The sequence below is a fragment of the Pantherophis guttatus genome, chromosome 15, assembly GCF_059756535.1.
Source record: "Pantherophis guttatus breed Tessera chromosome 15, ASM5975653v1, whole genome shotgun sequence".
Classification (NCBI taxonomy): Eukaryota; Metazoa; Chordata; class Lepidosauria; order Squamata; family Colubridae; genus Pantherophis; species Pantherophis guttatus.
In genome coordinates this window covers 10,857,475-10,883,480 of record NC_142077.1, presented here as the reverse complement: position 1 = coordinate 10,883,480, position 26,006 = coordinate 10,857,475, and the positions used below count along the sequence as shown (strand labels likewise).

The following is a 26,006-nucleotide window of genomic DNA, read 5'->3' as shown; positions in this document are numbered from 1 at the left end:
CTGGTTTATGTTAGCCCAGTCACCCTTCTTTTTTGGAGGCAAAAAACAAAATGACTAAAGGACCATTTTAAAAGTTTTTTTGTGGCTAAGGTGCTTTTCGTTGCCTTTTCTCTCCGCGGAGTTCCTAAGCACTTTCTCTACTAGTGTGAAGGACGCAGCTGCTGAGTCAAAAGGCTGCATATTTTGTTCAGACTGTTCTCCTGCGGGGAAGATACCTCTGGCTGAGAAATAAACCGAGCTAAAATGGGAACTTTTTAAGAGGAGAGGTTAAAGGGAATGTTTCCGTTTAAGCTAATTTACGGCCTCTGGGCCGGCTCTGCTGATACCTCAAGGATGTTTCTTGCTCTATGAGAATTTACTTCTAGGCCATCCATCTATGTGGTCTTGGCAGTCAGATGTGGGCCTGTTTTGGGCACGCTCTCAAAATGGCTGAGCGGGGGGGGGTTACTGAAGGGAAAAGCGTGGGTTTTTTCATCCACCCCTCTATTTCTCCGAGGTGCTGATTGCCCTTTGGAGGAAAGCAATAGAATAGAATAAGAGTTATTATAATAGAAGAATAATAGTTATTAACACAATAAAGGAGTTGGAAGGGACCTTGGAGGTCTTCTAGTCCAACCTCTGCTTATATCCCGGATGTCGAACCAATGGCACACGTGACAGAGGTGACACCCAGTGCCGTCTCTGATGGCACATGAGCCATTGCCCCAGTTCCGCTCTGCTGCTCCTCCCGCCAGCCAGCTGGTCTTCTGGTCTCTGCTGTGCATGCGGGGGGGGGCGTGTGGATACAGGGGGTGGGTGGGATGTGTGCGAGGGGGGCACGTACACTTTGCGGAGGGCGGGGCACATGCGCAGGGGCCGTGCACGCATTGCAATTTGGGGGTTTGGGTATGGGCGCACGCATTCGGCGCGCACGCTTTGCGCCCTCGGTCCAGAAGAGGTTAGCCATCACGGCCCTATCCCATTTCAGACAAGTGGCTGTCCGGTCTCTTCTTAAAAACCTCCAGTGATGAAACACCCACAACTTCCGGTGGCAAACTGTTCCACTGGTTATCTGTCCTCGCTGTTAGGAAGTTTCTCCTCAATTCCAGGTTGCTTCTCTCTTTGTTTAGTTTCCAACCGTTGTTTCTTGTTCTTTGGAAAATAGCTTGACTTCCAACTCTGTCAATCTGTAATCTGTAAACATTCGCAACTTCTGGGGGCAAGTCGTTCCACTGATGAATTGTCCTCACTGTCAGGAAATTTCTCCTTAGTTTTAGGTTGCTTCTCTCCTTGCTTAGTTTCCACCCATTGCTTCTTGTCCTGCCTTCAGGTGCTTTGGAGAATAGCTTGGCTCCCTCTTCTTTGGGGCAGCCCCTGAGATATTGGAAGACTGCTGTCATGTCTCCCCTAAATCCTTCTTTTCATTAAACTAGACATACCCAGTTCCTGCAACCCTTCTTCATATGTCCCCTCTCATATAAACACCTTTCTGTTTTCTGACCCTGCCTGTAGGAGATCCACCCCCACCTTCCCCGATCCTCCTCAACGGATCCCCTTCACCCTTCAGGGCCTGCTTTTTCACGTTCATCCCCTCGAACCCTCTTCCGATCTGCCCCTTGTTGTAAAAATCCCCGCAAAACTAGAAATTTCAGAGGCTTCCGTGAACAGCTTAATGGGCTCTTAACAAGAAAGATCTACTTTGGTTATTTTGATGGGGTGTTTCCATTCTCCAGGCGGCATAGTAAGTGACCTCCCTTTGAAGGAATCCACGGGGCAGATCGGTGTCCGTGGGAGGCCCCCGAAAAGAAGTGGGTCCCGTCGTGAGAGGGGCTGGCGGCCGGCTGCGCTGCTATGCCGAAACAAAGGACGGTGCAGAGAGGTCCTTGCCGAACACCAAAAACATCTTTGCAGGAGATGCTTTAATAAATTAAAGATGCTTTATCTTGGCTAATGTTCACAGTTAAAACTCCACACTTCAGATCTCTCCGTCCCCGGAGCGACTGGAATGGCAACAAAAGATTTATTTTGAACTTTGCTTGCCGCTCCTGGAGCAAAGATGGGCTGGGTGGAAGTTTGCCAGACGCAAATCAGTCCCAAATTAGGATCAGAAGCCCCCACTGTGCGTCGGTCTGCAAAGAGCCGCTGCTCTTGTTTTTTTTTTTTTTTCCCCCGTTTCCACAAATGGCCCAGATTTTCCTTGCCTCCGTACCGTCTTTTAGAACAAGTTAAGTTGGTTTTTGACAGATGAAACTCCCGACTCACGAAACTGCACTTTAAAAAAAGTAAAAAAAAGTTAAGAATTGGTAAGCGATTCAAGCTCGGAGATAAAACAGCTTATGAGCGGGAAAGATTGTCTAATTTTTGTCTAATTTTTTAAAATCATTTTCTCTTGTCTTAACACGACTGCCGTAACTAGTACGACTCAGTCTTAATATCTCGTCGCGAATGTTAGGTCGTTTTAAATTGCATTTCCAATTCAAATGTTATCAGAGAGACGCTTACAATTCCTCTCTGTTTTTTTTTTTTCCTTACGGTCCTTTCATTTCCCTCCCCCTCCCCCAAAAGGGATCCTGAAATCTCCCACCTTTTTATCCAAACTTTTTGCTTGGAGAAAATGTGAGTATATTTAAAAAAGAAATTGCGAGCAAAACCAAAATATAAAATATAAAAGAGCCTGTAGTACAGTGGACTAAAGCACTGTTATTAACATCTGCTGCTTGCAATTACTGCAGGTTCAAATCTCACCAGGCTCAAGGTTGACTCAGCCTTCCATCCTTTCTAAGGTAGGTGAAATGAGGACCCAGTTTGTGGGGGCAATAAGCTGACTTTGTATAAATATATACAAAAGTATGAAGGCTATTGCTTAATGCATTGTAAGCCGCCCTGAGTCTCCGGAGAAGGGCGGCATATAAATTAAAGCAAAAAAAAAAAAAAATAGCTTTAACATTGCTCATTTCTTCTCTTTTGCCTCTTTGACAGCCAGTTACTCAGTTGGTCTTTAACGATTGTCATTTCTATACTACTTGGAGCCAAGGAACCAGAAATACGAATTTCTGACATTTCTTTTTAAAAGCATCTCGGTCTGGGCTTGGCTCTGAGGCAGGGAAGAAAGAATATTCGCCAGCTTGGGGCCATTTGATGCAAGAACGCTTTCGTGCTTTTTGCCTGGTTCTTAAAAGATCTATTGACAGTGTCGAAATTTCCCTGATTGCTCTTGACGGTTCCTGGAATCCAGCCCAGGGTGACAGCACGTAAATCTTGGAAAAGATGGGTAATAATTCCAGTTTAAGCCCAGTTCCTGAGTTGTAGCAAAATGCTGAAGGAAGCAGCTGGTGAGTCGATCCTTTCCCTTCTTCCAACCCGCTAAAACCTTTCCAGCTGGCCCTGCTGGGGCAGTTCGTTCCCACGATCCCCGCGTTGGAACACCTGACATCACAACTGGTAGATCCAGCACAGGGGTGAATTGTAAAATTTGTTACTACCGATTCTGTGGGCATGGCTTGGTGTGTGTGGGGGTAATGTGACTGGGTGGTCGTGGCCAACTTTTTTTAAAAAAAACTTTTCAAAGCATTTTTTCTAATGCTTTGAAAAGCCTCTGCCGGTCAGGCAACTCAGCTGGGATCGTCAGAGACTTTTTGAAGCTTTTTTTTTTCACCACCTCTTCGGCCAAGAGGTTGCAGAAAAAAAATGCTTTGAAAAGCGTCCGACGATCCCAGCTGAGCCGCGCGATCATCAGAGGCTGGTTTTTTTTTTTTTTACTTTTAAAAGCATTTTTTCGTCGGAAGAGGTTGTAGAAAAAATGCTTTTAAAAGTTTAAAAAAAACAGCCTCTGATGATCGTGCGGCTCAACTGGGCTGGGTGGGTGGGGGGGCAGGGATTTTTGCTACCGGTTCTCCAAACCACCACCCACCATCGTTACCGGATCGGGTGATCCAGTCCGAACCAGGAGCATTTCACCCCTGATCCAGCATGTATAAAGCGAAGCGGGACGCAACAGCCCTCTCTGGTGTTTGCTACCACAGCTGCATCTCTGTGGGGCAACGTAAAACAGTATTTTACAGGCAGTCCTCAGCTTAACGATTGCAATTTCAAGCCCAAGATTTCTGCTGTTAAGCGGGACGGTTGTTGTCTAAGTGAGTTTTCTCCCACGTTGCGACTTTCCCCGCCGCGTTTGTGTGAGTGAATCGCTGCAGTTGTGAAACGAGTCACATGGTGGCGAAGCGAATCCGGATTCCCCATCGGCTTTGCTTGTCGGACGGTCGCAAAAAGGGGATCGCGTGACCCCCCCCGGACATAAATATGAGTCGGTTCTCAAGTGTTCCGTGTGTAAATCGCGTGCAATGGTCAACCGTGTGAAAAACAGTCACAAGTCATTTTTTTTCCAGTGCCGTTGTAACTTTGTCATTAAGTGAACCGTTGTAAGTCGAGGACTGCCTGTACCTGGGGGAAACTGGAAGACAAAGGGATGAGAGAGAGGAAGCAGAGGGATGGTCAGGACATGGCGGGTTCCAGGATCCCCTAATTCAAATCCCTCTCATAGAAGGATCCTTGGTGCTCTCCGACCTTGGTTAATGTTACCTAGTTACCTGAGCACTGATGAGAGCAATAGCAGTAGCATTTAGACTTATATACTGCTTCACAGTGCTTCACAGCCTCTTTAAGCAGTTTACAGAGTCAGCCTCTTGCCCCCAACAATCTGGGTCCTCATTTTACCCACCTCGGAAGGATGGAAGGCTGAATCAACCTTCAGTCGGTCAAAATCAAACTCCAGGCTGTGGGCAGAGTTAGCCTGCAATATTGTATTCTAACCGGAGGGAGGGAGGGAGGGAGGGAGGGAGGGAGGAAAGGAAGGAAGGGAAGGGAAGGGAAGGGAAGGGAAGGGAAGGAAGGAAGGAAGGAAGGAAAGGAAAGGAAAGGAAGGAAGGAAGGAAGGAAGGAAGGAAGGAAGGAAGGAAGGAAGGAAGGAAGGAAGGAATAGCATGTATTATATATTGCTTTACAGTGCTTTACAGCCCTCTCTAAGCGGTTTACAAAGTCAGCCTCTTGCCCCCAACAATCTGGGTCCTCGTTTTACCAACCTCAGAAGGACGGAAGGCTGAGTCCACCTTGAGCCGGTCAGGATCGAACTGCTGGCAGTCGGCAGAGTTAGCCTGCAACGCTGCATTCTAACCAATGTGTCACCACGGCTCTTTAATAGCAATAGCATTTAGACTTATGTACCGCTTCACAGTGCTTCACAGCCCTCTCTATAAACGGCTTACAGAGTCAGCATATATTGCCCCCAACAATCTAGGTTTTACCCACCTCGGAAGGATGGAAGACTTAAGTCCACCTTGAGCCGGTCAGGATCGAACTGCTGGCAGTGGGCAGAATTAACCTGCAATACTGCATTCTGACCACTGCACCCCATAGTTTGGGTCATGTAACGTGTGCAACCGAGACCCTCCTTTCAACCCTGAGTGACAGATAATATTCTCCTTTTTTGGCACCCACACAGATGATGGGGGTTCAGAGGGAGGGGGGGCATATTTCTTGACGTCTACGCTGGCAAGCTCTGATTGGCACTTGTGCCTCGAGCCACAGCTTTGAACTGGGGTTGCTTGCCTGAATAGGATGCAGAAGGAGACATGAACAGGAAACAAACAGCCTGCTTTACTTTCAGTTTCGTTTTCAGCATAGCTTGATTAGCACAAGGGAAAAAAAAAAATCTGCTCCAGCAATTTACCTCTTGGCAGCAAGCAGCAGAGCCCTGTGCAAACAGCTGAGAAGCAAATCAGCTGAGAGTTGGGAGTCCCATCCTATCAACTTGTGCTAATGAGGCTGTGCTGAAGCTGAAAGGAGCTGTTTTTTCTTGCTGTTTACTTGCAAGGAGGTAACTGCTGCGAGGCAGAGGCCAGAGGGTGGGCGGGGCTACATTCGGTGTGTAAGACACACCTAAATTTTCACCCCCCTTTTAGGGGGGAAAAAGGTGCGTCTTATACTCCGAAAAATATGGTAATCAGGAATGTAATGCAATCACTTTTATGAAGGATTTGCTATTAGAATAGCAGTTACAGTAGAAAGAAGAAAAGTGAAACACATAGAAAAAATTAGATATATAAAAATGATCACCACATCAGTTAATCCTTCGTTGGGTAACCTTTAGCACGAATGACGGCCTTAACAACGTCTTCCCATGGAGCGAACCAAGTCTTTGAGTTCTGCAGCTGTTCTAATGTGAAACCAAGATGGAATGATGGCTTCTATTAACTGGGTTTTATTGCTGGGTCGCTTCTGACTAACCAGTTTCTTTAGTCGGCTCCGTAGATTTTCCATTGGGTGAAGGTCTGGGTTATTCCCGGGCCAAATCCAGCAGTGGAATAGGATTATCTTGAAACTCCCCCCCCCCCCAAAAAGTGGTGTTATTAGCCATCAAACCTCAAAAATACACTTTTCCCAAAAGGTTTCCACTATTTTGGGCACTACTGTAGGGTTTCCTGCTTCATCTAAGAAGACCTCCAAGGCCTCTTCAGCTCTATTCTGACCAGGGTGGATAAAAATCAATGATTTTTTAAAAAAAAAAATAAAAAAAAATAGGATTTTTTTGATTTAAATCGGATTTTTTTTTTTTAATTTGATTTATATGCCGCCCTTCTCCGGAGACTCAGGGCGGCTTACAATGCGCTAAGCAATAGCCTTCATACTTTTGTATATTCATACAAAGTCAGCTTATTGCCCCCACAACTGGGTCTTTAATTTACCTACCTTAGAAAGGATGGAAGGCTGAGTCAACCTTGAGCCTGGTGAGATTTGAACTTGCATTAATTGCAGGCAGCTGGTCTTAATAACCAGCTTAATAACAGGGTGCCTTAGACCACTGTACTACCAAGGCTCTTTAAATCTTTTGATTTAAATCAGATTTTTTTGATTTTTATTGAATTTATTTTAATAAAAAACGTTTGGGGTAAAAATCTATCGCTGAGATAGTTTTCTATTTAAGATACATAAATAATTTAGTTTATTCAGCATGAAATGGAGCTTAGTTATGTAGCAGGAGGCTGTATATTCTGCAACACTGGGACTATCGGTGAGTCAACAGCGGGTCAAAGGAGTAGCAGAGATGACGGTTGCTCTTTAAAAATTATGATTTAAATCGAGTTGATTTAAATCAAGCCTTTTTACTAGTGATTTAAATCACTAGTTTAGGGGGGACCGGGGACGGGGACTATAAACTACGGGGACCCTCTCTCTCTGCCATGGAGGTATTCGGTGGTCTGTCTGGGGAGCTCTACTTGGTGCCCTGCAGAGGCTGGGTAACCTCTGAAGAATGTCTGCCGAAGAGTTTGGCTCCAGACGTGGTGGATGGCTGCCATTTTTGGCTGCTGTGAAACAGGAAATATGGAAAGCATTTGCTAATGAGGGACGGTGCCTTGAGAGTGGATGGTGCTTTACAGTAACAGTACTGCAGGCAGCCCGTTCCGTTATTTTTGCATCTTTATCAGCTGAGCTGTTCTGACAGGGTGGCTTTGATTTAAATCCAGCCGCTTTAAATCAACTCGATGTAAATCATAATTTTTTTTTTTAAATAGCAGCTGCCATCTCTGTCCCGCAGGAAACTCCTCCTCTAACCCACTGTTGACTCACCGACAGTCCCAATGTTGCAGAATATACAGCTTCATGCGACATAACTAAGCTCCATTTCATGCTGCAGGAGCTAAATTATTAATGCACCTTAAATAGAAAGCTATATTTGGATAGATTTTTTTTTTTTTACTCCAAAAGCATTTTATTAAAATAAATTTGATGAAATTTTTTTTAAAAAAATAAATCCAATTTAAATTATTTTAAAAATATGATTTTTTTTTATTTAAAAAAAACAAAACATTGATTTTTATCCACCTTGTGTTCTGGACACCGAAGGGGAGGGGAAATTCCAGCCCCGTCTGGGAGGAGGAGGAGCGTTGTGAAGTCAAACACAAGTCGTCTTCTTTCTCGAGAGGCAATTTGGTCCCGGCGGAAATCTCTTTTTGTCATATTATTTTATCTGCCCTTTCTGGCTTTGCCTTGGAGTCGGGTGGTGGAGGGAGAACGAAAGTACAGATAAGAACCCCAATTCCCAAAGCAGTGCCCACCACTTCCTCCTCCATCTTTGTTGGGGCAATAGGAAGGTTTGATTGCTGGGTAGGGATGGGTGGTGGGGTTTAAGACAGTTGATGCTGAATTGCAAGGTTGTTTGCGGGGGGGGGTCTTCTGGGAACAGCCATCCCCTGATCCATCATTTGTATTGGTTGAGTCTCCACTTGGCAGAGAGCTTAATTATCGTTGACCTCATCCCAAGACTGATGGACTTTGTCATCCGTGTGCCCAAAGGATGGCACGACATATTGCAAATTCAAGGCCCCCCGTTTCTACCCCAGCATCTGTCCGATGTCTAGAGTGGTTTAGAGGTGGAGTTCTCACCTCACAATCAGGAGACTATGAGTTCAATCCTGAATAGAGGCAAATACTTCTTTCTCTGGGCACGATGAAAATATATATATATATATCTTTAATTTTTTATTGTGAAATTATTATAATACAATTCCAACATTTCCGGTTCCATGGTGTTAATACATATATACATATTATTTAGTTGTTGTTTACATATTCTTACATCTAGTTGGTACTACAGGTAGTACTGCTCATTTCTGTATAACCATTACAAATTAATTATTGAATTAAACTTTAAACTCTCTCGAGTTTCACTTTTGTTTTCTTTTCTCTAACCACTCATACCACATTTCCCACACGCTATAATAATCCGTATCCTCTCTATCATTGATTTCTAGTGTTAGTTTGTTCATTTCAGCGCACTCCAATATTTTCCTGATTACCTGTTCTTCAGGTGGTAACTTTTTTTCTTTCCAATACTGGGCGAAGGAGATTCTTGCAGCTGTTATTATGTGTGTAATTAAGTACCTCTTCTTTTTTGCATATTCTGTTTTCAGAATTCCCAGGAGAAACATTTTTGGTTCTAAATCAATAGTGTCTCCTGTTATTTCCGAGATCCATTTCTGTATCATCCTCCAGAATTTTTTCACTTGGGCACAGGTCCACCAACAACGATAGTAGGTGCCTTGTTGATGGCCACATTTCCAGCAATTCGAACTCATATTGGGATAAATTTTTGCGATCCTGGCTGGTGCTAAATGCCACCTGCACAATGAAAATATATCTGCTGAACAAAACTCCACGTTGGCGACAGGAAGGGCATCCGGCCAGTAAAACACTCTGCTACCTCCATTCAGTTGCCCAAATTCCACCCCGCAAGGGATTATGGGGTCGTTAAAAGAAGATGATGATCTGTCTGATTATGAGATCATGCCCATCCCACTGGTTGGCCAGGCCTCAAGTTGAATTTATGTTTGCTAAATTTGTTGTACATCACTTTCTCCTTTTTTTCCCCAGAGTGAACAGCAGCTGGACTGTGCCTTGGATTTGATGAGGCGTCTTCCTCCCCAGCAAATAGAGAAAAACCTCAGCGACCTGATTGATTTGGTGAGTAGGCGGGCATCGCGCGCACATTAGGCCCTTTCATGTTCTGCAGAAGCTGCTGGAGAGCTGATAGATCCAAAAGAATCCCCCGCCTCTTTAAAAACTCCTGTCTTGCTGGAGAGTGGATTGTCTCGCCCTCCTTGGGTTGGAGAGCGAGGTTGTTTGGGGAGGGGGTGTCTTGGCTCTGTTGGTTTGTTTATATTTCTGCGATGACCCAGGGTACGGCACAGAGGCAACGCAGGCAGCTGGCAGTTCAACACCCCCCCCCCCTTTTATTGCTTCAAATTTCCCCAAACGCTCCCACGTTTCTGGCAAGTACCAGAGCAAAGTGATGACACACACCCACACCTCTCTCAAGCAGCCTCTGGCTGCAAATAGTCCAGCCCAATGCTGTGAGCACCATGGCTGCAAAGCAAGAAATCCAGCAGGGCAAGTCGAGGAGTTCAGGAATCAAAAGAGCAAGGCAAGGAATCCAGAAAGAAGGCAAGGAATCCAGGAAAGTTCAAACGTCGGGACTCGACGCTCCAGGAATTTCAGCGTTTTGTTCCCCGACAAATGCCCCTCCCCACAGCGTCTCCTTAAATCTCAGTCCCCAGGTGTGCCTTGTGAAGAGGGGCAGGGCGCTCTCCTCCTGAGAAGCCGGGTCAGTCTGCGTTGTTCTCGCCTTCTCTCCACTCTCCGTGCTCGCGGATCAGGAGGGGCTGGTTCCTCGCTCATCGCCTGATCTCTGTCTCTCATATTCACTGCTTTAGCCTCTCAGTCATCCTGTCCCCCACTTCCTCCCTACCTACAAGCCATCCCAATCCTGAAAGGCCCCGGCCTGACTGGGCCTGTTCCTCCCCCATTTTCCTCCTAAGCCAACGAAGCCGCCCCCTCGATCTCCCTCAGCTCCACTTCTGGCTTATCTTCCTCTGCAGATTCAGGCTCTGATGTGGGGGGGGGCATGACAATTTCATCCTCCTGGGGTTTCTTGTTCTCCAGGACAATTCAAAACCCAGTGTGGACCCCCCTCACCAAAGGTGAGCCACCTTTGAGATGAGAGCCCGAAGATGCACTTGTAAGGGCAGTCTCAAATCCCACCTTTTCTTATTTCTTTCTGCTTAACTAAGGAAGAAGAGCCAAGGCGTGTATTTATTTATTTATTTATTTATTTATTATTTATTTATTTATTAATTTAATTTATATACCGCCCTTCTCCCAAAGGGACTCAGGGCGGTGAACAGCCAAAATTAAAATACATACAATACAAAAGTTAAGATAATTAAAAAAGATTAAATCCATCGGCCTCCCAATTTAAAACCCCAAGTCTATAAAATTTAAAAAATCCCATTTAAAAACCATTTAGGCTAGGCCGGCTTGCTGAAATAAAAAAGTCTTCAGAGCCCGGCGAAAGTTCCAGAGGTCCGGGATCAGTCGTATCCCTGGGGGTAGCTCGTTCCAGAGGGCGGGTGCCCCCACAGAGAAGGCTCTCCCCCTGGGGGCCACCAGCCGACATTGCTTGACCGATGGCACCCTGAGGAGGCCCTCTCTGTGAGAGTGTATTGGTCGGTGGGAGGTTATCGGTAGCAGCAGGCGGTCTCGTAAGTACCCTGGCCCTAAGCCATGGAGCGCTTTAAAGATGAGAACCAACACTTTAAAGCGCACCCGGAAGACCACCAGGAGCCAGTGCAGCTCGCACAGGAGAGGTGTTACATGGGAGCGCCATGTCGCTCCCATAATCACCCGCGCGGCCGTGTAGAATTCAATGCTCTGAGTTTCCGGCTGGTTTTGGTTTTCTGTAATGTCAGTTTTACCCGTCTGAGCGACGCCACCGCCAGGCCGGCCTCGCATCTCTCCGCTCTCCCCAGTTTCAGGAAGGCCACTGAAGGTCGTCCAGCGAAAGAAATGCTCCCCCAATCAACTCCTTTAGCCGGGACCCCAAAGGCCAAGCTTTATGTTTGCCGCTTAGTGCTGGTCTCCGTGGTCCCCGGAGCATCCGTTGATGGCCTTGCCAGATGCGATTTGCGCTGACCGAGGAGAAGGCCTAACTTGAACATGAAACGCAAGGGTGCGTCCAGGCAGGCAGGCAGGCAGGCAGGCAGGCGGGGTCCTTTCTGGGTCAGCGCCCTTTCCCCAAACCCCCTGGTGGATGACCTTCCTTGCCCATTAGCCCAGCTGTCTTCCGCGCCTTCTTTCACGGGCTGCTAAGTTTGCAATTAGAGTTCATTAGCGCTCCTGTCAGTCAAGGGGTCTCTCTGAAGCCCTGCCTGAAAATAGGAGCGTGCGTGCCGGTCTACCCAGTCCAAGAGGAACACTTAATGATTGCTCAACGGGCAGCTCGGCCTCTTGGGGCAGCGGAGGAATTTAGAATGCGCGCTGCGCGCTGCGGGACCTTTCGAGGAGAGGAACGGAGGCCGCGCTCCCTGCGAGTGGAAAGCATCTGAAACGCCAGGCCTGCCCTGAAGCAACATTTTGTCCTGGCCGTGCAGATTCGTACCCTGTGTGTGACTGAGGCACGCACGCGGAATTTATTGTTGTTATATCTCTGTGTGTGTGTAAAGGACAGCGTTGTAATTTGCCTGGTGGTATGCGTAAATAAGGGGAAAAGGAAGCTGAGAACTGGGCACGGAAGTGTTGAGGATCTTGGGTTGGTGTGTGGGCCACCCATTTTCCTCCCTCTGCAGCTCAGGAACCCAAGCAGATGGCTGTGGATCTTACAGATAGACAGAATAACAAGAGTTGGAAGGGACCTTGTAGGTCATCTAGTCCAACCCCCACCGCCCAAGCAGGAGACCATACACCATTTCTGACAGATGGCAGTGCAGTCTCTTCTTGAAAGCTTCCAGGGATGAAGCTCCCACAACTTCCGAAGGCACCTTCTGTTCCATGGGTTGATTGTTCTCACTGTCAGGAAATTCCTCCTTATTTCCAGTTTGAATCTCTCCTTGGTCAGTTTCCATCCATTATTCCTTGTCTGGCCTTCGGGTGCTTTGGAGAATAGCTTGACCCCCTCCTCTCTGGGGCAGCCCCTCAAATATTGGAAGACTGCTATCATGTCTCCCCTGGTCCTTCTCTTCACTAGACCAGCCATGCCCAGTTCCTGCAACCGTTCATCGTATGTTTTAGCCTTCAGTCCCCTAATCCTCTTGGTTGCTCTTCTCTGCACTTTTTCTAGAGTCTCAACATCTTTTTTTTTTTTTTAAATTGAAAAGTTTTACTGAAAAAAAAAGAATTTTCTTCCCCCCATGTTCCCCCCTCCCCTCCCCTCCCCTCCCCCCCAGACTTCCCAGAGCAAAATACAAGGTGTTTCATTTAACAATCATAAGCTAAATTAACCTACTTATCCTCGGACTACTATCTCCCCCCCCCAACCTTAACTCCACTATAGATAACATAATACTTCTAATACTTAACATTCATTCATAAGCTATTTGATATTTTCTTGTCTGATACTTATTTTGAATATAATCAATCCATCTTCTCCATTCCGATACGTATCTTTCTTGTGTCTCGACATCTTTTTTATAGTGTGGGGACCAAAACTGGATGCAGTACTCTAGGTGTGGTCTTACTAGGGCTTTATAGAGTGGTATTAGTACCTCTCTTGATCTTGTAGGTCATCTTGTTTGAGTCACCGCTCCACCACTTTGTCCCAAGAAACGGCCTTGGAGATGGGCCCGGTTGCACCTCTCTAAAATCCAGCGTTTTACACCCCTAACCCTAATCCTGGATGCTCCTGTTCCCGGCTTCAGCACCTCAATGGGAAGAGATGGCCGGCCGGCTGGCTGGCAGATTTTTTTTTTTTTTTAAAGGCCTGGCGTCCTTTTCTGAATGACCTTCTGAACCGGGCAGTTGCCGTGTCTCAAATGCTGGAGCAACCACGGGGTCTCCGAATTTGGGGTCCTCGGCTGAAACGAGGGCTTTGGCCAAAATTAACTTCACCTCCCTCAACGCAAGCCAGTTTTCCACCGTGGCTGTAAAAGGAAAAGTCTCAAATTACCACCAAGCCATTAACCTTAGGTCCTCTTAGTATAAATCCATCCAGACAGGCTGAGTTATGCATTGGAACAGAAGCCACTTTATTAAAAATAAATAAATAAAATAAAATAAAATAATGGAGCTGGACCGCTTCCCTGAGACTGTTCCACCAGATCTTTTTGGATCTGCACAAGACGGATCAGCCTCTAAATCTCTCTCTCTCTCTCTCTCTCTCTCTCTCTCTCTCCCAGCTGGCCAAACGAAGCACATATTTTTACAGTCGGTTGCAACCAGCGAGCAGGAAAGAATGCGGGCAGCTCCCCCTTTGCATTTATGGCAGAAAGGTGAACGGCGGGTTAAACGCCGAACCGATGTTGCACAGCCTCAGAATAATTCTGTGCGAGAAACGGGCTTAAGAGGTGCCGTTTTCCAGACAAACCCTTTCGTTTTCTGTTGGTTCTGTTCAGTCCAAAGCGAGGACTGAGCATTCGGAACGGACGTTGGGAGGCCGGGCGCGCGTGGGAGGCCGTTGCGGAAGATCAGACAGATCTACTCTTGCTTCTTAGGTCAACGGAGTATTGAAAAATCAATTTTCCGCGGATCCCATAAAGCCGTGATGGCGAACCTATGGCACGTGTGCCACAGGTGGCACGCGTAGCCATATCAGTGGGCATGCCAGCTCAGCTCTGGCGTGCATGAGCATGCCGGCCACATGATTTTCAGGCCTTTTGGGCCCACCAGAAGTAGGGAAGCAGGCTGTTTTCTGCCTCCGGAGGGCCTGGGGGTAGGTGGGGAAGGCTGTTTTCGCCCTTCCCAGATGCATAGAGAGGATCTGGAGCCAGGTGACAAAGAAAAACGGGCCAGGAGCAAGGGGGGAGGGGAGGTTGGGCACGCATGTACAGGGTGGGGCACATAGAATTATGGGTGTGGGCACGCGCGTGCGCGAACCTCCCCCGCCTCCCCCCTTCCTGGCACGCAATGGCAAAAAGGTTAGCCATCACTGCCATAAAGAGTCTGAATTTTTTCATTCCGTGGCGCATAATTCTGCAATTCTCATCTTGGAGGGGGTGTGTGTCTTTTTTTTTTTCCCTTAAAGGGGTCCTTCCAGTGGTGAAACGCAATTTTTTTTCCTACTGGTTCTGTAGGCGTGGCTTGGGAGGGGGTCATGTGACTGGGTGGGCGTGGCCAATTTTTTAAAAAAAAGTATTTTTTACTACCTATTTGCCTGAACCGGTAGCATTTCACCCCTGGGTCCTTCAGAAAATTGCCTTTCAGCCTCTTCAAAGCTCTCAAATGCAACAGCTGGTTTGTCCTACTTGGAAGGTCTGAAGAGCAACGGAAGGCCCACCAAGCTCCCTAGCTCTTCTGCAAGTTCTTGTCGACCCAGATTCCATTTTCTGGGCTTGGGCGTTCTGTGGTTTTTCTCTCCAGCCTCCGTGATGGGGCGCGGCGGGGACTAACATTGCCCATATCGACCTGTATGGAAAGCCGGATCCCAGAAGCATCTCCCCCCTTCTCTCCCCCCCCCGCTCCCCTTGGGGGGGAAGCCCTGAAAAGTGGACAAGTTCCCACGGCCGGCTGTCATCCCCCCCCCCCCGCTCCCCAAGACCTGGTTTGACACACTCATCCCTGTCTTGATCCATGAATATTAAACCCCACCCGATTGGCCTTTAGAGCAGGAAGCGAAGGCTCGGCCAGCTGCTTAGGAAAGGTATTGGGTTTCCAACTCTACACAGGTGGCCGCTTGTCTTGCTGGCTAGAAAGATGGCTCGGGTTTTTTAATTAAAACTCTACCCCCCATACCTGGTTCGTTAACTCCAGCTAGGCCGGGGAGGGGGGACAAAGAGACTCTTGTGAGGCATCGCAAGCTTGGGTTCCCCCCCTCCCAATTTGGCTTCCTTTTTGCCTATGCCCGATCTCCCTTGCCCCTTCAGGCATAGCCCTTCTTTTGTAGGCCCTTCCCAAAATAGGGGTCTCATTCATCCTCAGAAAGCCCGGGCCTTTACGGGAAGGTGGTCTCAGGTTTTGAGGTGGCGTGGGCCTTCCTGAGCTTGTAGGGTTCACGACATCGATCTGTTCTGACCTAGGCTTCCCAAGAGCATGAAGCATGACTCCTTGTCCTGACAAAAAAAAAACCCCTTTTTATTAAGTGACTGTGAATTCCTCTCATTCACATCCAGCAAAAGTCTTTCAAGGGAGAATTTCCAGTCACTGACCTTACCTGGCTTGGAGAGCTGCCAGGCCGATATCTTCAAAACTTGGCAAGGATTCTCGGAGAGTCACGAATCAATTAAGCAAACTAATTGTCTCCTGCAAACTCCCCTCCCCTTTCGCTCCTCTTTTATTTCATCTGGGAGGGGCACTTCATTGTCCACCTGTGGCTTTACTCCTGAGTCGCCCCTTGTTCTTTAGCTGTTCCCTTCGTCTGGCAACTCTGTGCATGCGCACACGGGGAACAGGCTCCAGCTGTTCCTCTGCCTCACTGATGTCTGACTCTGAAGGCAGCTGATAACTGTCAGTCGGCCCTGGCTTCCTCTCTGCCTCCGACGCAGAGCCCTCATCAGAGCCTTCCCCAGACTCCAGGACTGGCCCATGATCCTCCCCAAAACCTCCTCACTGTCCGAATCTGCTGCCAGATCCGCTGGCCACTGGCAGGCCAAAACACAATCCATCAGGCAGTACAATCACCACTGAATGTCTTTGTAGATGGACTCTTTCTGGTTCTTTTAGTACCACTTCAGTAAGCCTAATATTGATGGGAATACCTCAGACTAACAAGCGCTTGTAACTGTAATAAGCAGTTTGTCCTCAAGCAACTGTCCATTATGGAGATTCCCAGTCATCCAGGTCTTGGTTGTCCCAAAGGTGCTTTTTTTCCAAGAGGCAACTGGACTTCCTTGATTTTTCCTTGAAGACATTTCGCTTCTCATCTGAGAAGCTTCTTCAGCGCTGCCTGGACACTGGGCCCAATCTAACAAGATGAAATTCAATGTAGAGAAAAGTAAAGTCCTACACTTAGGCAAGAAAAACCAAAAGGACACATATAGACTGGATGAAACCAGGCTTAATAGCAGTAACTGTGAGAGGGATCTTGGAGTCTTAGTGGACAATCAGCTAAATATGAGCCAGCAGCAAAAAAAAGCCAATGCAATCCTAAATTGCATTAACAGAGGGATACGATCAAGATCAAGGGAGGTACTAATACCACCCTATAAAGCCTTAGTAAGACCACACCTAGAATCCTGCATCCAGTTTTGGTCACCACACTATAAAAAAGATGTTGAGACTCTTGAAAAAGTGCAGAGAAGAGCAACCAAGAGGATTAGGGGACTGGAGGCTAAAACATGCGTTGAACGGTTGCAGGAACTGGGCATGGCTGGTCTAGTGAAGAGAAGGACCAGGGGAGACACGATAGCAGGCTTCCAATATTTGAGGGCCACAGAGAGGAGGAAGGGGGTCAATCTATTTCCAAAGCACCAGACAAGGAATAATGGATGGAAACTAATCAAGGAGAGATTCAACCTAGAAATAAGGAGAAATTTTCTGATAGTGGAACAGAAGTTGCCTTGGGAAGTTATGGGAGCTTCATCACTGGAAGCTTTCAAGAAGAGACTGGACTGCCATCTGTCAGGAATGGTGTAGGGTCTCCTGCTTGGGCTGGGGGTTGGACTAGATGACCTACAAGGTCCCTTCCAACTCGGTTAATCTGTCTAAGATTTATACTCCTTGCAGACAGCTGGTCATTGGCATTTCTTAATGAGCAGATAGACCTCCAAGTGGCTTCAACAACTCTCTAAAAAGGATGCCAATGACCAGCTGTCTGCAAGGAGTATAAATCCTTCTCTTCCCCACCAGTCAGAGCTGAAGAAGCTTCTTGGATGAGAAGCGAAATGTCTTCAAAGAAAAACAGTTGCCTCTTGGGGAAAAAAGCACTTTTGGGACTTCAAGAACGAAACGAACCTGGAGAAAGAGTATGTCAATGAAGACTCAACGAAGACTACCTTTTAAAGACATCTCCTTGACTTTTATAAGGGATAAGATGGAGACGCTGTATGAAGCGTTCCTTGCTTCGTTTAGGTGATGCTGAGGCGGCTTTTGACCGCGTCTCTTAGTTGTTCGGACATGCCAGGATTGTGTCCTCAAACTGTTGACTTCTCTCCAAATTTTAGACAGAACTTTTTCCCATCAGCACTTACCCGGTCTTTTATATTATTCTTATTATTCTTGATGATGATGATGATAAGGAACTGGTGGATCAGTGGCTAAGACACTGAGCTTGTCGATTGAAAGGTCGGCAGTTCGGCGGTTCGAATCCCTAGCGCCGCGTAACGGGGTGAGCTCCCGTTCCTTGTCCCAGCTTCTACCAACCTAGCAGTTTGAAAGTACCTAAAAAAATGCAAGGAGAAAAAATAGGGACCACCTTTGGTGGGAAGGTAACAGCCTTCCGTGCGCCTTTGGCGTTGAGTCATGCTGGCCACAGGACCACGGAGACGTCTTGGGACAGCGCTGGCTCTTTGGCTTTGAAACGGAGATGAGCACCACCCCCTAGAGTCGGGAACGACTAGCACATATGGGCGAGGGGAACCTTTACCTTTACCTTTTTATTATTCCGGGTATACTGTGTATACATGTCACTCATGCCCTTGTTACTTCCCGGTTGGACTATTGTAATGCTCTCTACATGGGGCTCCCCTTGAAGAGCACTCGGAGGCTCCAGCTGGTCCAGAATGCAGCCGTGTGGGTGGTTATGGGTGCGACTCGGCATACCCATGTAACACCCCTCCTGCGTGAGCTGCACTGGCTTCCGTTGGTCTTCCGAGTGCGATTCAAGGTGTTGGTTACCACCTTTAAAGCGCTCCATGGCTTAGGACCGGGGTATATACGAGACCGCCTTCCGCCAGCAACAATCTCCCACCGGCCAATACGCTCCCACAGAGAGGGGCTCCTCAGGGTGCCGTCGGCCAAACAATGCCGACTGGCGACACCCAGGGGGAGAGCCTTCTCTGTGGGGGCACCAGCCCTTTGGAATGAGCTGCCCCTAGAGCTTCGTCTTAGCCCCGACCTGCGCGCTTTTCGCCGCGCCCTTTAGACCCTTCTGTTTCAGCAAGCCGGACTGGCCTATAATATGATATGAATTTTAAATGGGTGTATGTGTGTTTTTAATTTGATGGCCAAATTTTATATATCTGATTTTAATTGGTTTTAAATTTTATAGATTCATGTGTTTTAATATGGCTGTACACCGCCCCGAGTCCCTTGGGAGAAGGGCGGTATAGAAATTTAATAAAACTAAACATGTACAATGACAATAAAGTTGTTATTATTCTTAAAGGAAGGCCCAGGTATTGGATTTGGGAGTTTTGTTTTGTTTTTTGCATCTGAAATTAGTGTTTAATTAACCCACCTCTTTTGCAAGCATCTGTGAGCCTGTGTGTGTGAGAGAGAGAGGGGTTAGCTGAATAACGGAGTACATTTTAGAGTTAGTAACTCAAACTTACCTATAAATGACTTGCCTTTTGCTCTTTCAGCTGTGCATATGTTATTTCAGCAGTATCACCTCTTTTTTTTTTTAAAGGTACAGGTAATTTTTTCCCCCTCTTAACTGCTCGCGACGGTTGGCCCGTTGCCCAGAAAACTCATTAAACTCCACCCTTGAGCATGAGCTAGTGGAAAAAAATGAAGCTGCCATTCACGGTCAGCTTATTCTCTTAGCAGTTCTTAGGTTTCCATGATAAATATTTACCATTTTTGAAAGGTTCTTACCCCGTCGTCCCCTTCCAGGAATTGCTTTACAGCAAGTTTGGCAAGAAGCAGATGCTATACGACGCATCTGCAGACATGGCTACGGTTGAGCTGTGTAAGACCACACGAGTGGGCGCCCCCCCTCCCGCTAACGGGACAGGAGTTGAGTGTTTACTCTTTGTCTGTGTACACAATCCTGCGCCATCCCAAAGGTGCTTTTTTTTCCCAAAAGGCGACTAGACTTTCTTGGCGGGTTTTTTTTTTTTTTTTCCGAAAATGTTTCACTTCTCACGCAAGAAGCTTCCCCGGTTCCCCAAAAACCAAGAAAGTCCATTTTGTCAAGAGTTTGCAGCAGCAATCACATCCAGAAAGCACACACAGGTAACTGATTCAGCAGGATTCATTCACTTCTCTTTATATTGGTAAAGGTAACTAGCACATATGTGCTAGTCGTTCCCGACTCTAGGGGGCGGTTCTCCTCTCTGTTTCAAAGCCGAAGAGCCAGCGCTGTCGGAAGACGTCTCCGTGGTCATGTGGCCGGCGTGACTCAGCGCCAAAGGCTCACGGAACGCTGTTCCCTTCCCACCAAAGGTGGTCCCTATTTTTTCTGCTTGCATTTTTTTTTTACCTGCTTTCGAACTGCTAGGTTGGCAGAAGCTGGGACAAGTCACGGGAGCTCACCCCTGTTACGCGGCACTCGGGATTCGAACCGCCAAACTGCCGACCTTTCGATCGAGAAGCTCTGTGTCTTAGCCATTGAGCCACCGTGTCCCTCTCTCTTTATATACATAACACATAAGTAAATATACAATACCAAAAGCTGATTCTTCCAGCATGGTAGTAGTTACAAGCAAAACACAGGCATTGGAGAGAACAGTTTCAGTTTCAATTCTCAGCACAGCATTCAGAGCTGAGCACAGCTAAGCCACGCCCAGGCTCCTTACCGTCTCAGCTCCCATTGGCTGACTTTGTTACGAAGCCCTATTCATTGGCTGACCTTGTTACCATGTCTCTGCCAGCCATGAATCCATTGAGACAAAGCGACTTTTAGACCCGGATGATTGAGAATCTCCAGAGACCGCAACTCTGTGTGTGGTTGTGCAGAAGAGAAGGTGCAGCAATGCGTTCCAATAACCGCACATCAACCTGTCGAGACTTAAACCTTAGTCTTCCCTCCAGATGTTGAGAAAGGCCACTGAATGGGGCCAACGGATTGCCGTGGGAGGACCTTTCTTTGTGTTGGTCTCTTTGTGGCTTGGCAGAAAAAAGTTCCATTTCCTTATTTGGGGACCTCTGTTGCTTGTGGCTTATGCGCTCGTGCTGATTGAGGATGCCTGACATTTTTTGGACTGAGTGAGGGTTGTTTTTTGGGGGGGGCGGGGGGGTTGTTTTTAAGGTAGCATTTTACACGAGATGACAGACAGAAGGGAAATTTAATCCTGAATGAAGCTGGTTTATCAGATATCTGAATGAATAAAATAGAATAGGAAATAGAATAGAATAGGGAAGAGAAGAGAAGAGAAGAGAATAGGGAAGAGAATAGAATAGAAATATGGAATGGAATGGAGAATAGGAAATAGAATAGAATAGAGCATAGAACAGAACAGAACAGAATAGAATAGAATAGAATAGAAATATGGAATGGAATGGAGAATAGGAAATAGAATAGAATAGAGCATAGAATAGAATAGAATAGAATAGAATAGAATAGAATAGAATAGAATAGAAATATGGAATGGAATGGAGAATAGAATAGAATAGAATAGGGGAATAGAATAGGAAATAGAATAGAATAGGGAAGAGAAGAGAATAGGGAATAGAATAGAATAGAATAGGATAGAATAGAATAGAATAGAATAGAATAGAATAGAATAGAATAGAATAGAAATATGGAATGGAATGGAGAATAGAATAGAATAGGGAATAGAATAGAATAGGAAATAGAATAGAATAGAGCATAGAATAGAATAGAATAGAAATATGGAATGGAATGCAGAATAGAATAGAATAGGGGAATAGAATAGAGTAGAATAGAATAGAATAGAATAGAATAGAATAGAATAGAATAGAATAGAATAGAAATATGGAATGGAATGGAGAATAGAGTAGAATAGGGAATAGAATAGAATAGGAAATAGAATAGAATAGAGCATAGAATAGAATAGAATAGAAATATGGAATGGAATGGAGAATAGAATAGAATAGGAGAATAGAATAGAATAGAATAGAATAGAAATATGGAATGGAATGGAGAATAGAATAGAATAGGAGAATAGAATAGAATAGAATAGAATAGAATAGAATAGAAATATGGAATGGAATGGAGAATAGAGTAGAATAGGGAATAGAATAGAATAGAATAGAACAGAATAGAGCTGGAAGGGACCTTGGAGGTCTTCTAGACCAACTCCCTGCTCAAGCAGGAGACTTTATCCTGTTTCAGGCTGTCTAGTCTTTTCTTTAAAACCTCCAGTGTTGGAGCATCCACAACTTCCGAAGGCAACTTCTGTTCCACTGGCTAATTGTCCTCCCTGTTAGGAAGTTTCTCCTTAATTCCAGGTTGCTTCTCTCCTTGATTAGTTTCCTTCCATTGTTTCTCGTCCTGCCCTCTGGTGCTCTGGAGATTAATTTGACACCCCCCTCTTCTTTGTGGCAGCCCCTCAAATATTGGAATGCGGCCCTCATGTCACCCCTAATTCTTATTTTTGTTAGGCTACTAGCCAGACCCAAAACCTGCCGCCATTCTTCTTATGGTTTCGTCTCCAAGCCTTTGATCATCTTTAGTTGATCATCTTAATTGAAGGAAGGGGGATGACAGTGAAAAGTCTGAATGGTTTATTCTCCCCTTGGTGGGAAAGTTTTATGAACGTGTGTATGGAAAAAATGGTGCCATTTGCTAATCTCTCCTCTGCCCCCATTAAAAGAAAACACATTTTTATCTGCCTTTTGTCATCCCCTCAAAAGCCGGAGATCAAAGCCAAACCCGAAACCCGGTTTAGATAAGGAGCAGTCCAGAAGGGTAGCCCTAACCTCATCAAAAGGATGGTGGTTTTTTTTTTTTTTTTTAACCAAACCAGACTCTTTTTCTCCCACAAGTGTGTGGGAGGCTGACACCATAAAGACGAACAGCTTGTCTTTCAAACATCACAATGGGAGGGGAGGGGGATTTCTGAGGAAGGCCTGAATGGAGAAAACGGGGGGGGGGACTCTGCCAATGGTGGGATCCTGCCGGTGATTGCGCGCTTCATGTGCGCACATGCATGAATAGAATAGAATAGAATAGAATAGAATAGAATAGAATAGAATAGAATAGAATAGAATAGAATAGAAAAGAAAATACGGGATAGGAGAGGACAGGAGAGGAGAGAAGAGAAGAGAAAAGAAGAGAAGACAAAATACAGAATAGAATAGAATAGAATAGAATAGAATAGAAAATACGGAATAGAATAGAAAATACGGAATAGAATACGGAATGGGATAGAATAGAATAGAATAGAATAGAATAGAATAGAATAGAATAGAATAGAATAGAATAGAAAATACGGGATAGGAGAGGAGAGGAGAGAAGAGAAGAGAAAAGAAGAGAAGACAAAATACAGAATAGAATAGAATAGAATAGAATAGAATAGAATAGAATAGAATAGAATAGAATAGAAAATACGGAATAGAATAGAAAATACGGAATAGAATAGGATAGGATAGAATGAATAGAATAGAATAGAATAGAATAGAATAGAATAGAATAGAATAGAATAGAAAATACGGAATAGAATACGATAGGATAGAATAAATAGAATAGAATAGAATAGAATAGAATAGAATAGAATAGAATAGAAAATACGGAATAGAATAGAAAATACGGAATAGAATAGAAAATACGGAATAGAATAGGATAGGATAGAATAAATAGAATAGGATAGGAATAGAATAGAATAGAATAGAATAGAATAGAATAGAATAGAAAATACGGGATAGGAGAGGAGAGGAGAGAAGAGAAGAGAAAAGAAGACAAAATACAGAATAGAATAGAATAGAATAGAATAGAATAGAATAGAATAGAATAGAATAGAAAATACGGAATAGAATAGAAAATACGGAATAGAATAGGATAGGATAGAATGAATAGAATAGAATAGAATAGAATAGAATAGAAAAGAAAATACGGAATAGGATAGGACAGGACAGGACAGGATAGAATAGAATAGAATAGAATAGAATAGAATAGAATAGAATAGAATAGAATAGAATAGAATAGAATAGAATAGAATAGAAAATACGGAATAGAATAGGATAGGATAGAATAAATAGAATAGAATAGAATAGAATAGAATAGAATAGAAAATACGGAATAGAATAGAAAATACGGAATAGAATAGAAAATACGGAATAGAATAGGATAGGATAGAATAAATAGAATAGAATAGAATAGAATAGAATAGAATAGAATAGAATAGAATAGAAAATACGGAATAGAATAGAAAATACGGAATAGAATAGAAAATACGGAATAGAATAGGATAGGATAGAATAAATAGAATAGAATAGAATAGAATAGAATAGAATAGAATAGAATAGAATAGAATAGAATACAATAGAAAAGAAAATACGGAATAGAATAGAAAATACGGAATAGGATAGGACAGGACAGGACAGGACAGGACAGAACAGAACAGAACAGAACAGAACAGAACAGAACAGAATAGAATAGAATAGAATAGAATAGAAAATACGGAATAGAATACGATAGGATAGAATAAATAGAATAGGATAGGAATAGAATAGAATAGAATAGAATAGAATAGAATAGAATAGAATAGAATAGAATAGAATAGAATAGAATAGAATATTTTATTGGCCAAGTGTGATTGGGGAATAACACATCTGAAGCGCAGCAATCTGCTCTGCCGCGCGACTCAGCTGAGAAGATATAGGTCAGTAAAGCGCAGGAGCGGGAGGGCAAGCCCACCTGATCATCGGAGCGAACCGGTTCTCTTCCAGATCATCGTCGGAAATACCAATTCGCCCGAACCGGTAGCATCCCGCCCCTGGGCTCTGCAGATCTTCTGCATTGCTTTAGCTCAGGGGTGTCAAACTCGATTTCATTGAGGGCCGCATCACGGTTGTGTTGGAGGGTGGGCGTTGCCAGCTCGACCTCACTCATGTCGGGTGAGGGGGCGCCTGTGGTGGCCCAAGCGCTCTGCCAGTGAAAATGGCCTCCCAAACTCCGTTTTCAGCTGTAACAGCTTCTTGCAACTCTCTGCCAGCGAAAATGGAGCTCGGGGGAGCCGTGTGCGTCCCTTTGGCCCCTATTTTCAGTCACAACGGACTCCTGCAGCCCTCTGCCAGCGGAAATGGGGCCCGGGGGCCTCCCACGCACAGCCCTCCCAAGTTCCGTTTTCAGTGGCAGAGGCACCGTGGGCCGGTCCTTCGCTGTTTCCAAGGCGGGCCAGATCTAAGCCTTGAGTTCGATAGCCCTGCTTTAGCTGGACGGGCCGAAGGTGGTGGAGCTAAAACCCAGCTCACAAGTGATGCGTAAGGAAGCCCAGAGCCCTGGCTGTGTTTGCCCTGACTGCTGGTTCCTGTCTCCTTCCCTCCTCCTCCTCCTCCTCCTCTTCCTCAGGTTCCCAGCCTTTGTGAAGACCTCCTGTCCTCTGTGGACCAGCCTCTGAAGATCGCTCGAGACAAAGTGGTAGGCAAGGACTACCTTCTGTGCGATTACAACCGGGATGGCGATTCTTACAGGTGAGGAATGATCAAGCTTCCTTTCTCTCCACAGGATCCGACTAACATCCTCCTCTGGCTTGGGGGCAAATACAGTAGCGGCCCAAATTGTGGAAACTTTTTGGGAAAAGTGTATTTTTGAGGTTTGGTGGCTAATAACACCATTTTTTTGGGGGGGGGGGAGTTTCAAGATAATCCTATCCTCCTGCTGAAACGGCCTGGGAATAGCCCAGATTCCAGACTCTGGGCTATTGCAGAGTTGCCAGACGAAGGGAACAGCTAAAGAACAAGGGGCGACTCAGGAGTAAAGCCACAGGTGGACGACGAATGGCCCCTCCCAGAGGGAACGAAAGAAGAGCAAAAGGGGAGGGGAGTTTGCAGGAGACAATTCATTCACTTAATTGGTTCGTGACTCCTTGCCAAGTTTTGAAGATATCGGCCTGGCAGCTCTCCAAGCCAGATAAGGTCTGTGACTGTCAATTCTCCCTTGAAAGACTTTTGCTGGATGTGAATGAGAGGAATTCACAGTCACTTAATAAAAAGGGAGTTTTTGTCGGGAGAAGGAGTCTGCTTCATGCTCTTGGGGAGCCTAGGTTAGTGATGTTGTGATTTCCAACAGTCAGAAACAAATGCTTGTTAAATTTGGGACCCCCTGTGCCGTATTCTCTTTACCCAAAAGGCCAGCGAGCTCATACCCAATAAGTTGGTAAACTCTGATCTGCAGCCTTTGCCAGACCGGCCCTGCTCCCCTCCTCACCTCCTATTGTGGGAAACACATCTGGGGAATGTCAAGCAGCGGCAGCCTCCGGAGGACGAAAGCCAGCCCCATGGATATAAAAATCCTCCGTGCGCTCCCTCGCTTTTAACCGCCTTCTTGGAACTCTTCTTTTGTGCGTGTGTGTGTGTGTGTGTGTGTCTTCCAAGAGGCTGCTTGACAAGACTCGACTGCGACAGAAACCGAGGAGAGGCCAAGGACCACCTCCAGGTCCTCGCATCTTTCGTTCGTGCGTGTGTGTGTGTTTGTGTGTGTGGAGTGCATGTGTGTGCTCCCATCTGCCTTTTCTCAGAACGCCTCCCTGAAATGTGTCTTCAGC

General features: G+C 45.8%; 1 protein-coding gene across 4 annotated transcripts in view; it reads left to right on the top strand.

Moving 5' to 3' along the window:
- CAPZB (capping actin protein of muscle Z-line subunit beta) overlaps window positions 1–26,006 on the top strand; it is a 65,091-nt gene that overhangs the window by 18,579 nt on the left and 20,506 nt on the right. For all 4 annotated transcript variants that reach the window (XM_087879121.1, XM_087879120.1, XM_087879119.1 and 1 more), the window contains exons 2-3: window positions 9,406–9,495; window positions 24,812–24,933. In XM_087879121.1, the coding sequence (XP_087735247.1) occupies window positions 9,439–9,495; window positions 24,812–24,933 (179 nt within the window). In that variant the 5' untranslated portion in view covers window positions 9,406–9,438. The remainder of the gene's footprint in view (window positions 1–9,405; window positions 9,496–24,811; window positions 24,934–26,006) is intronic.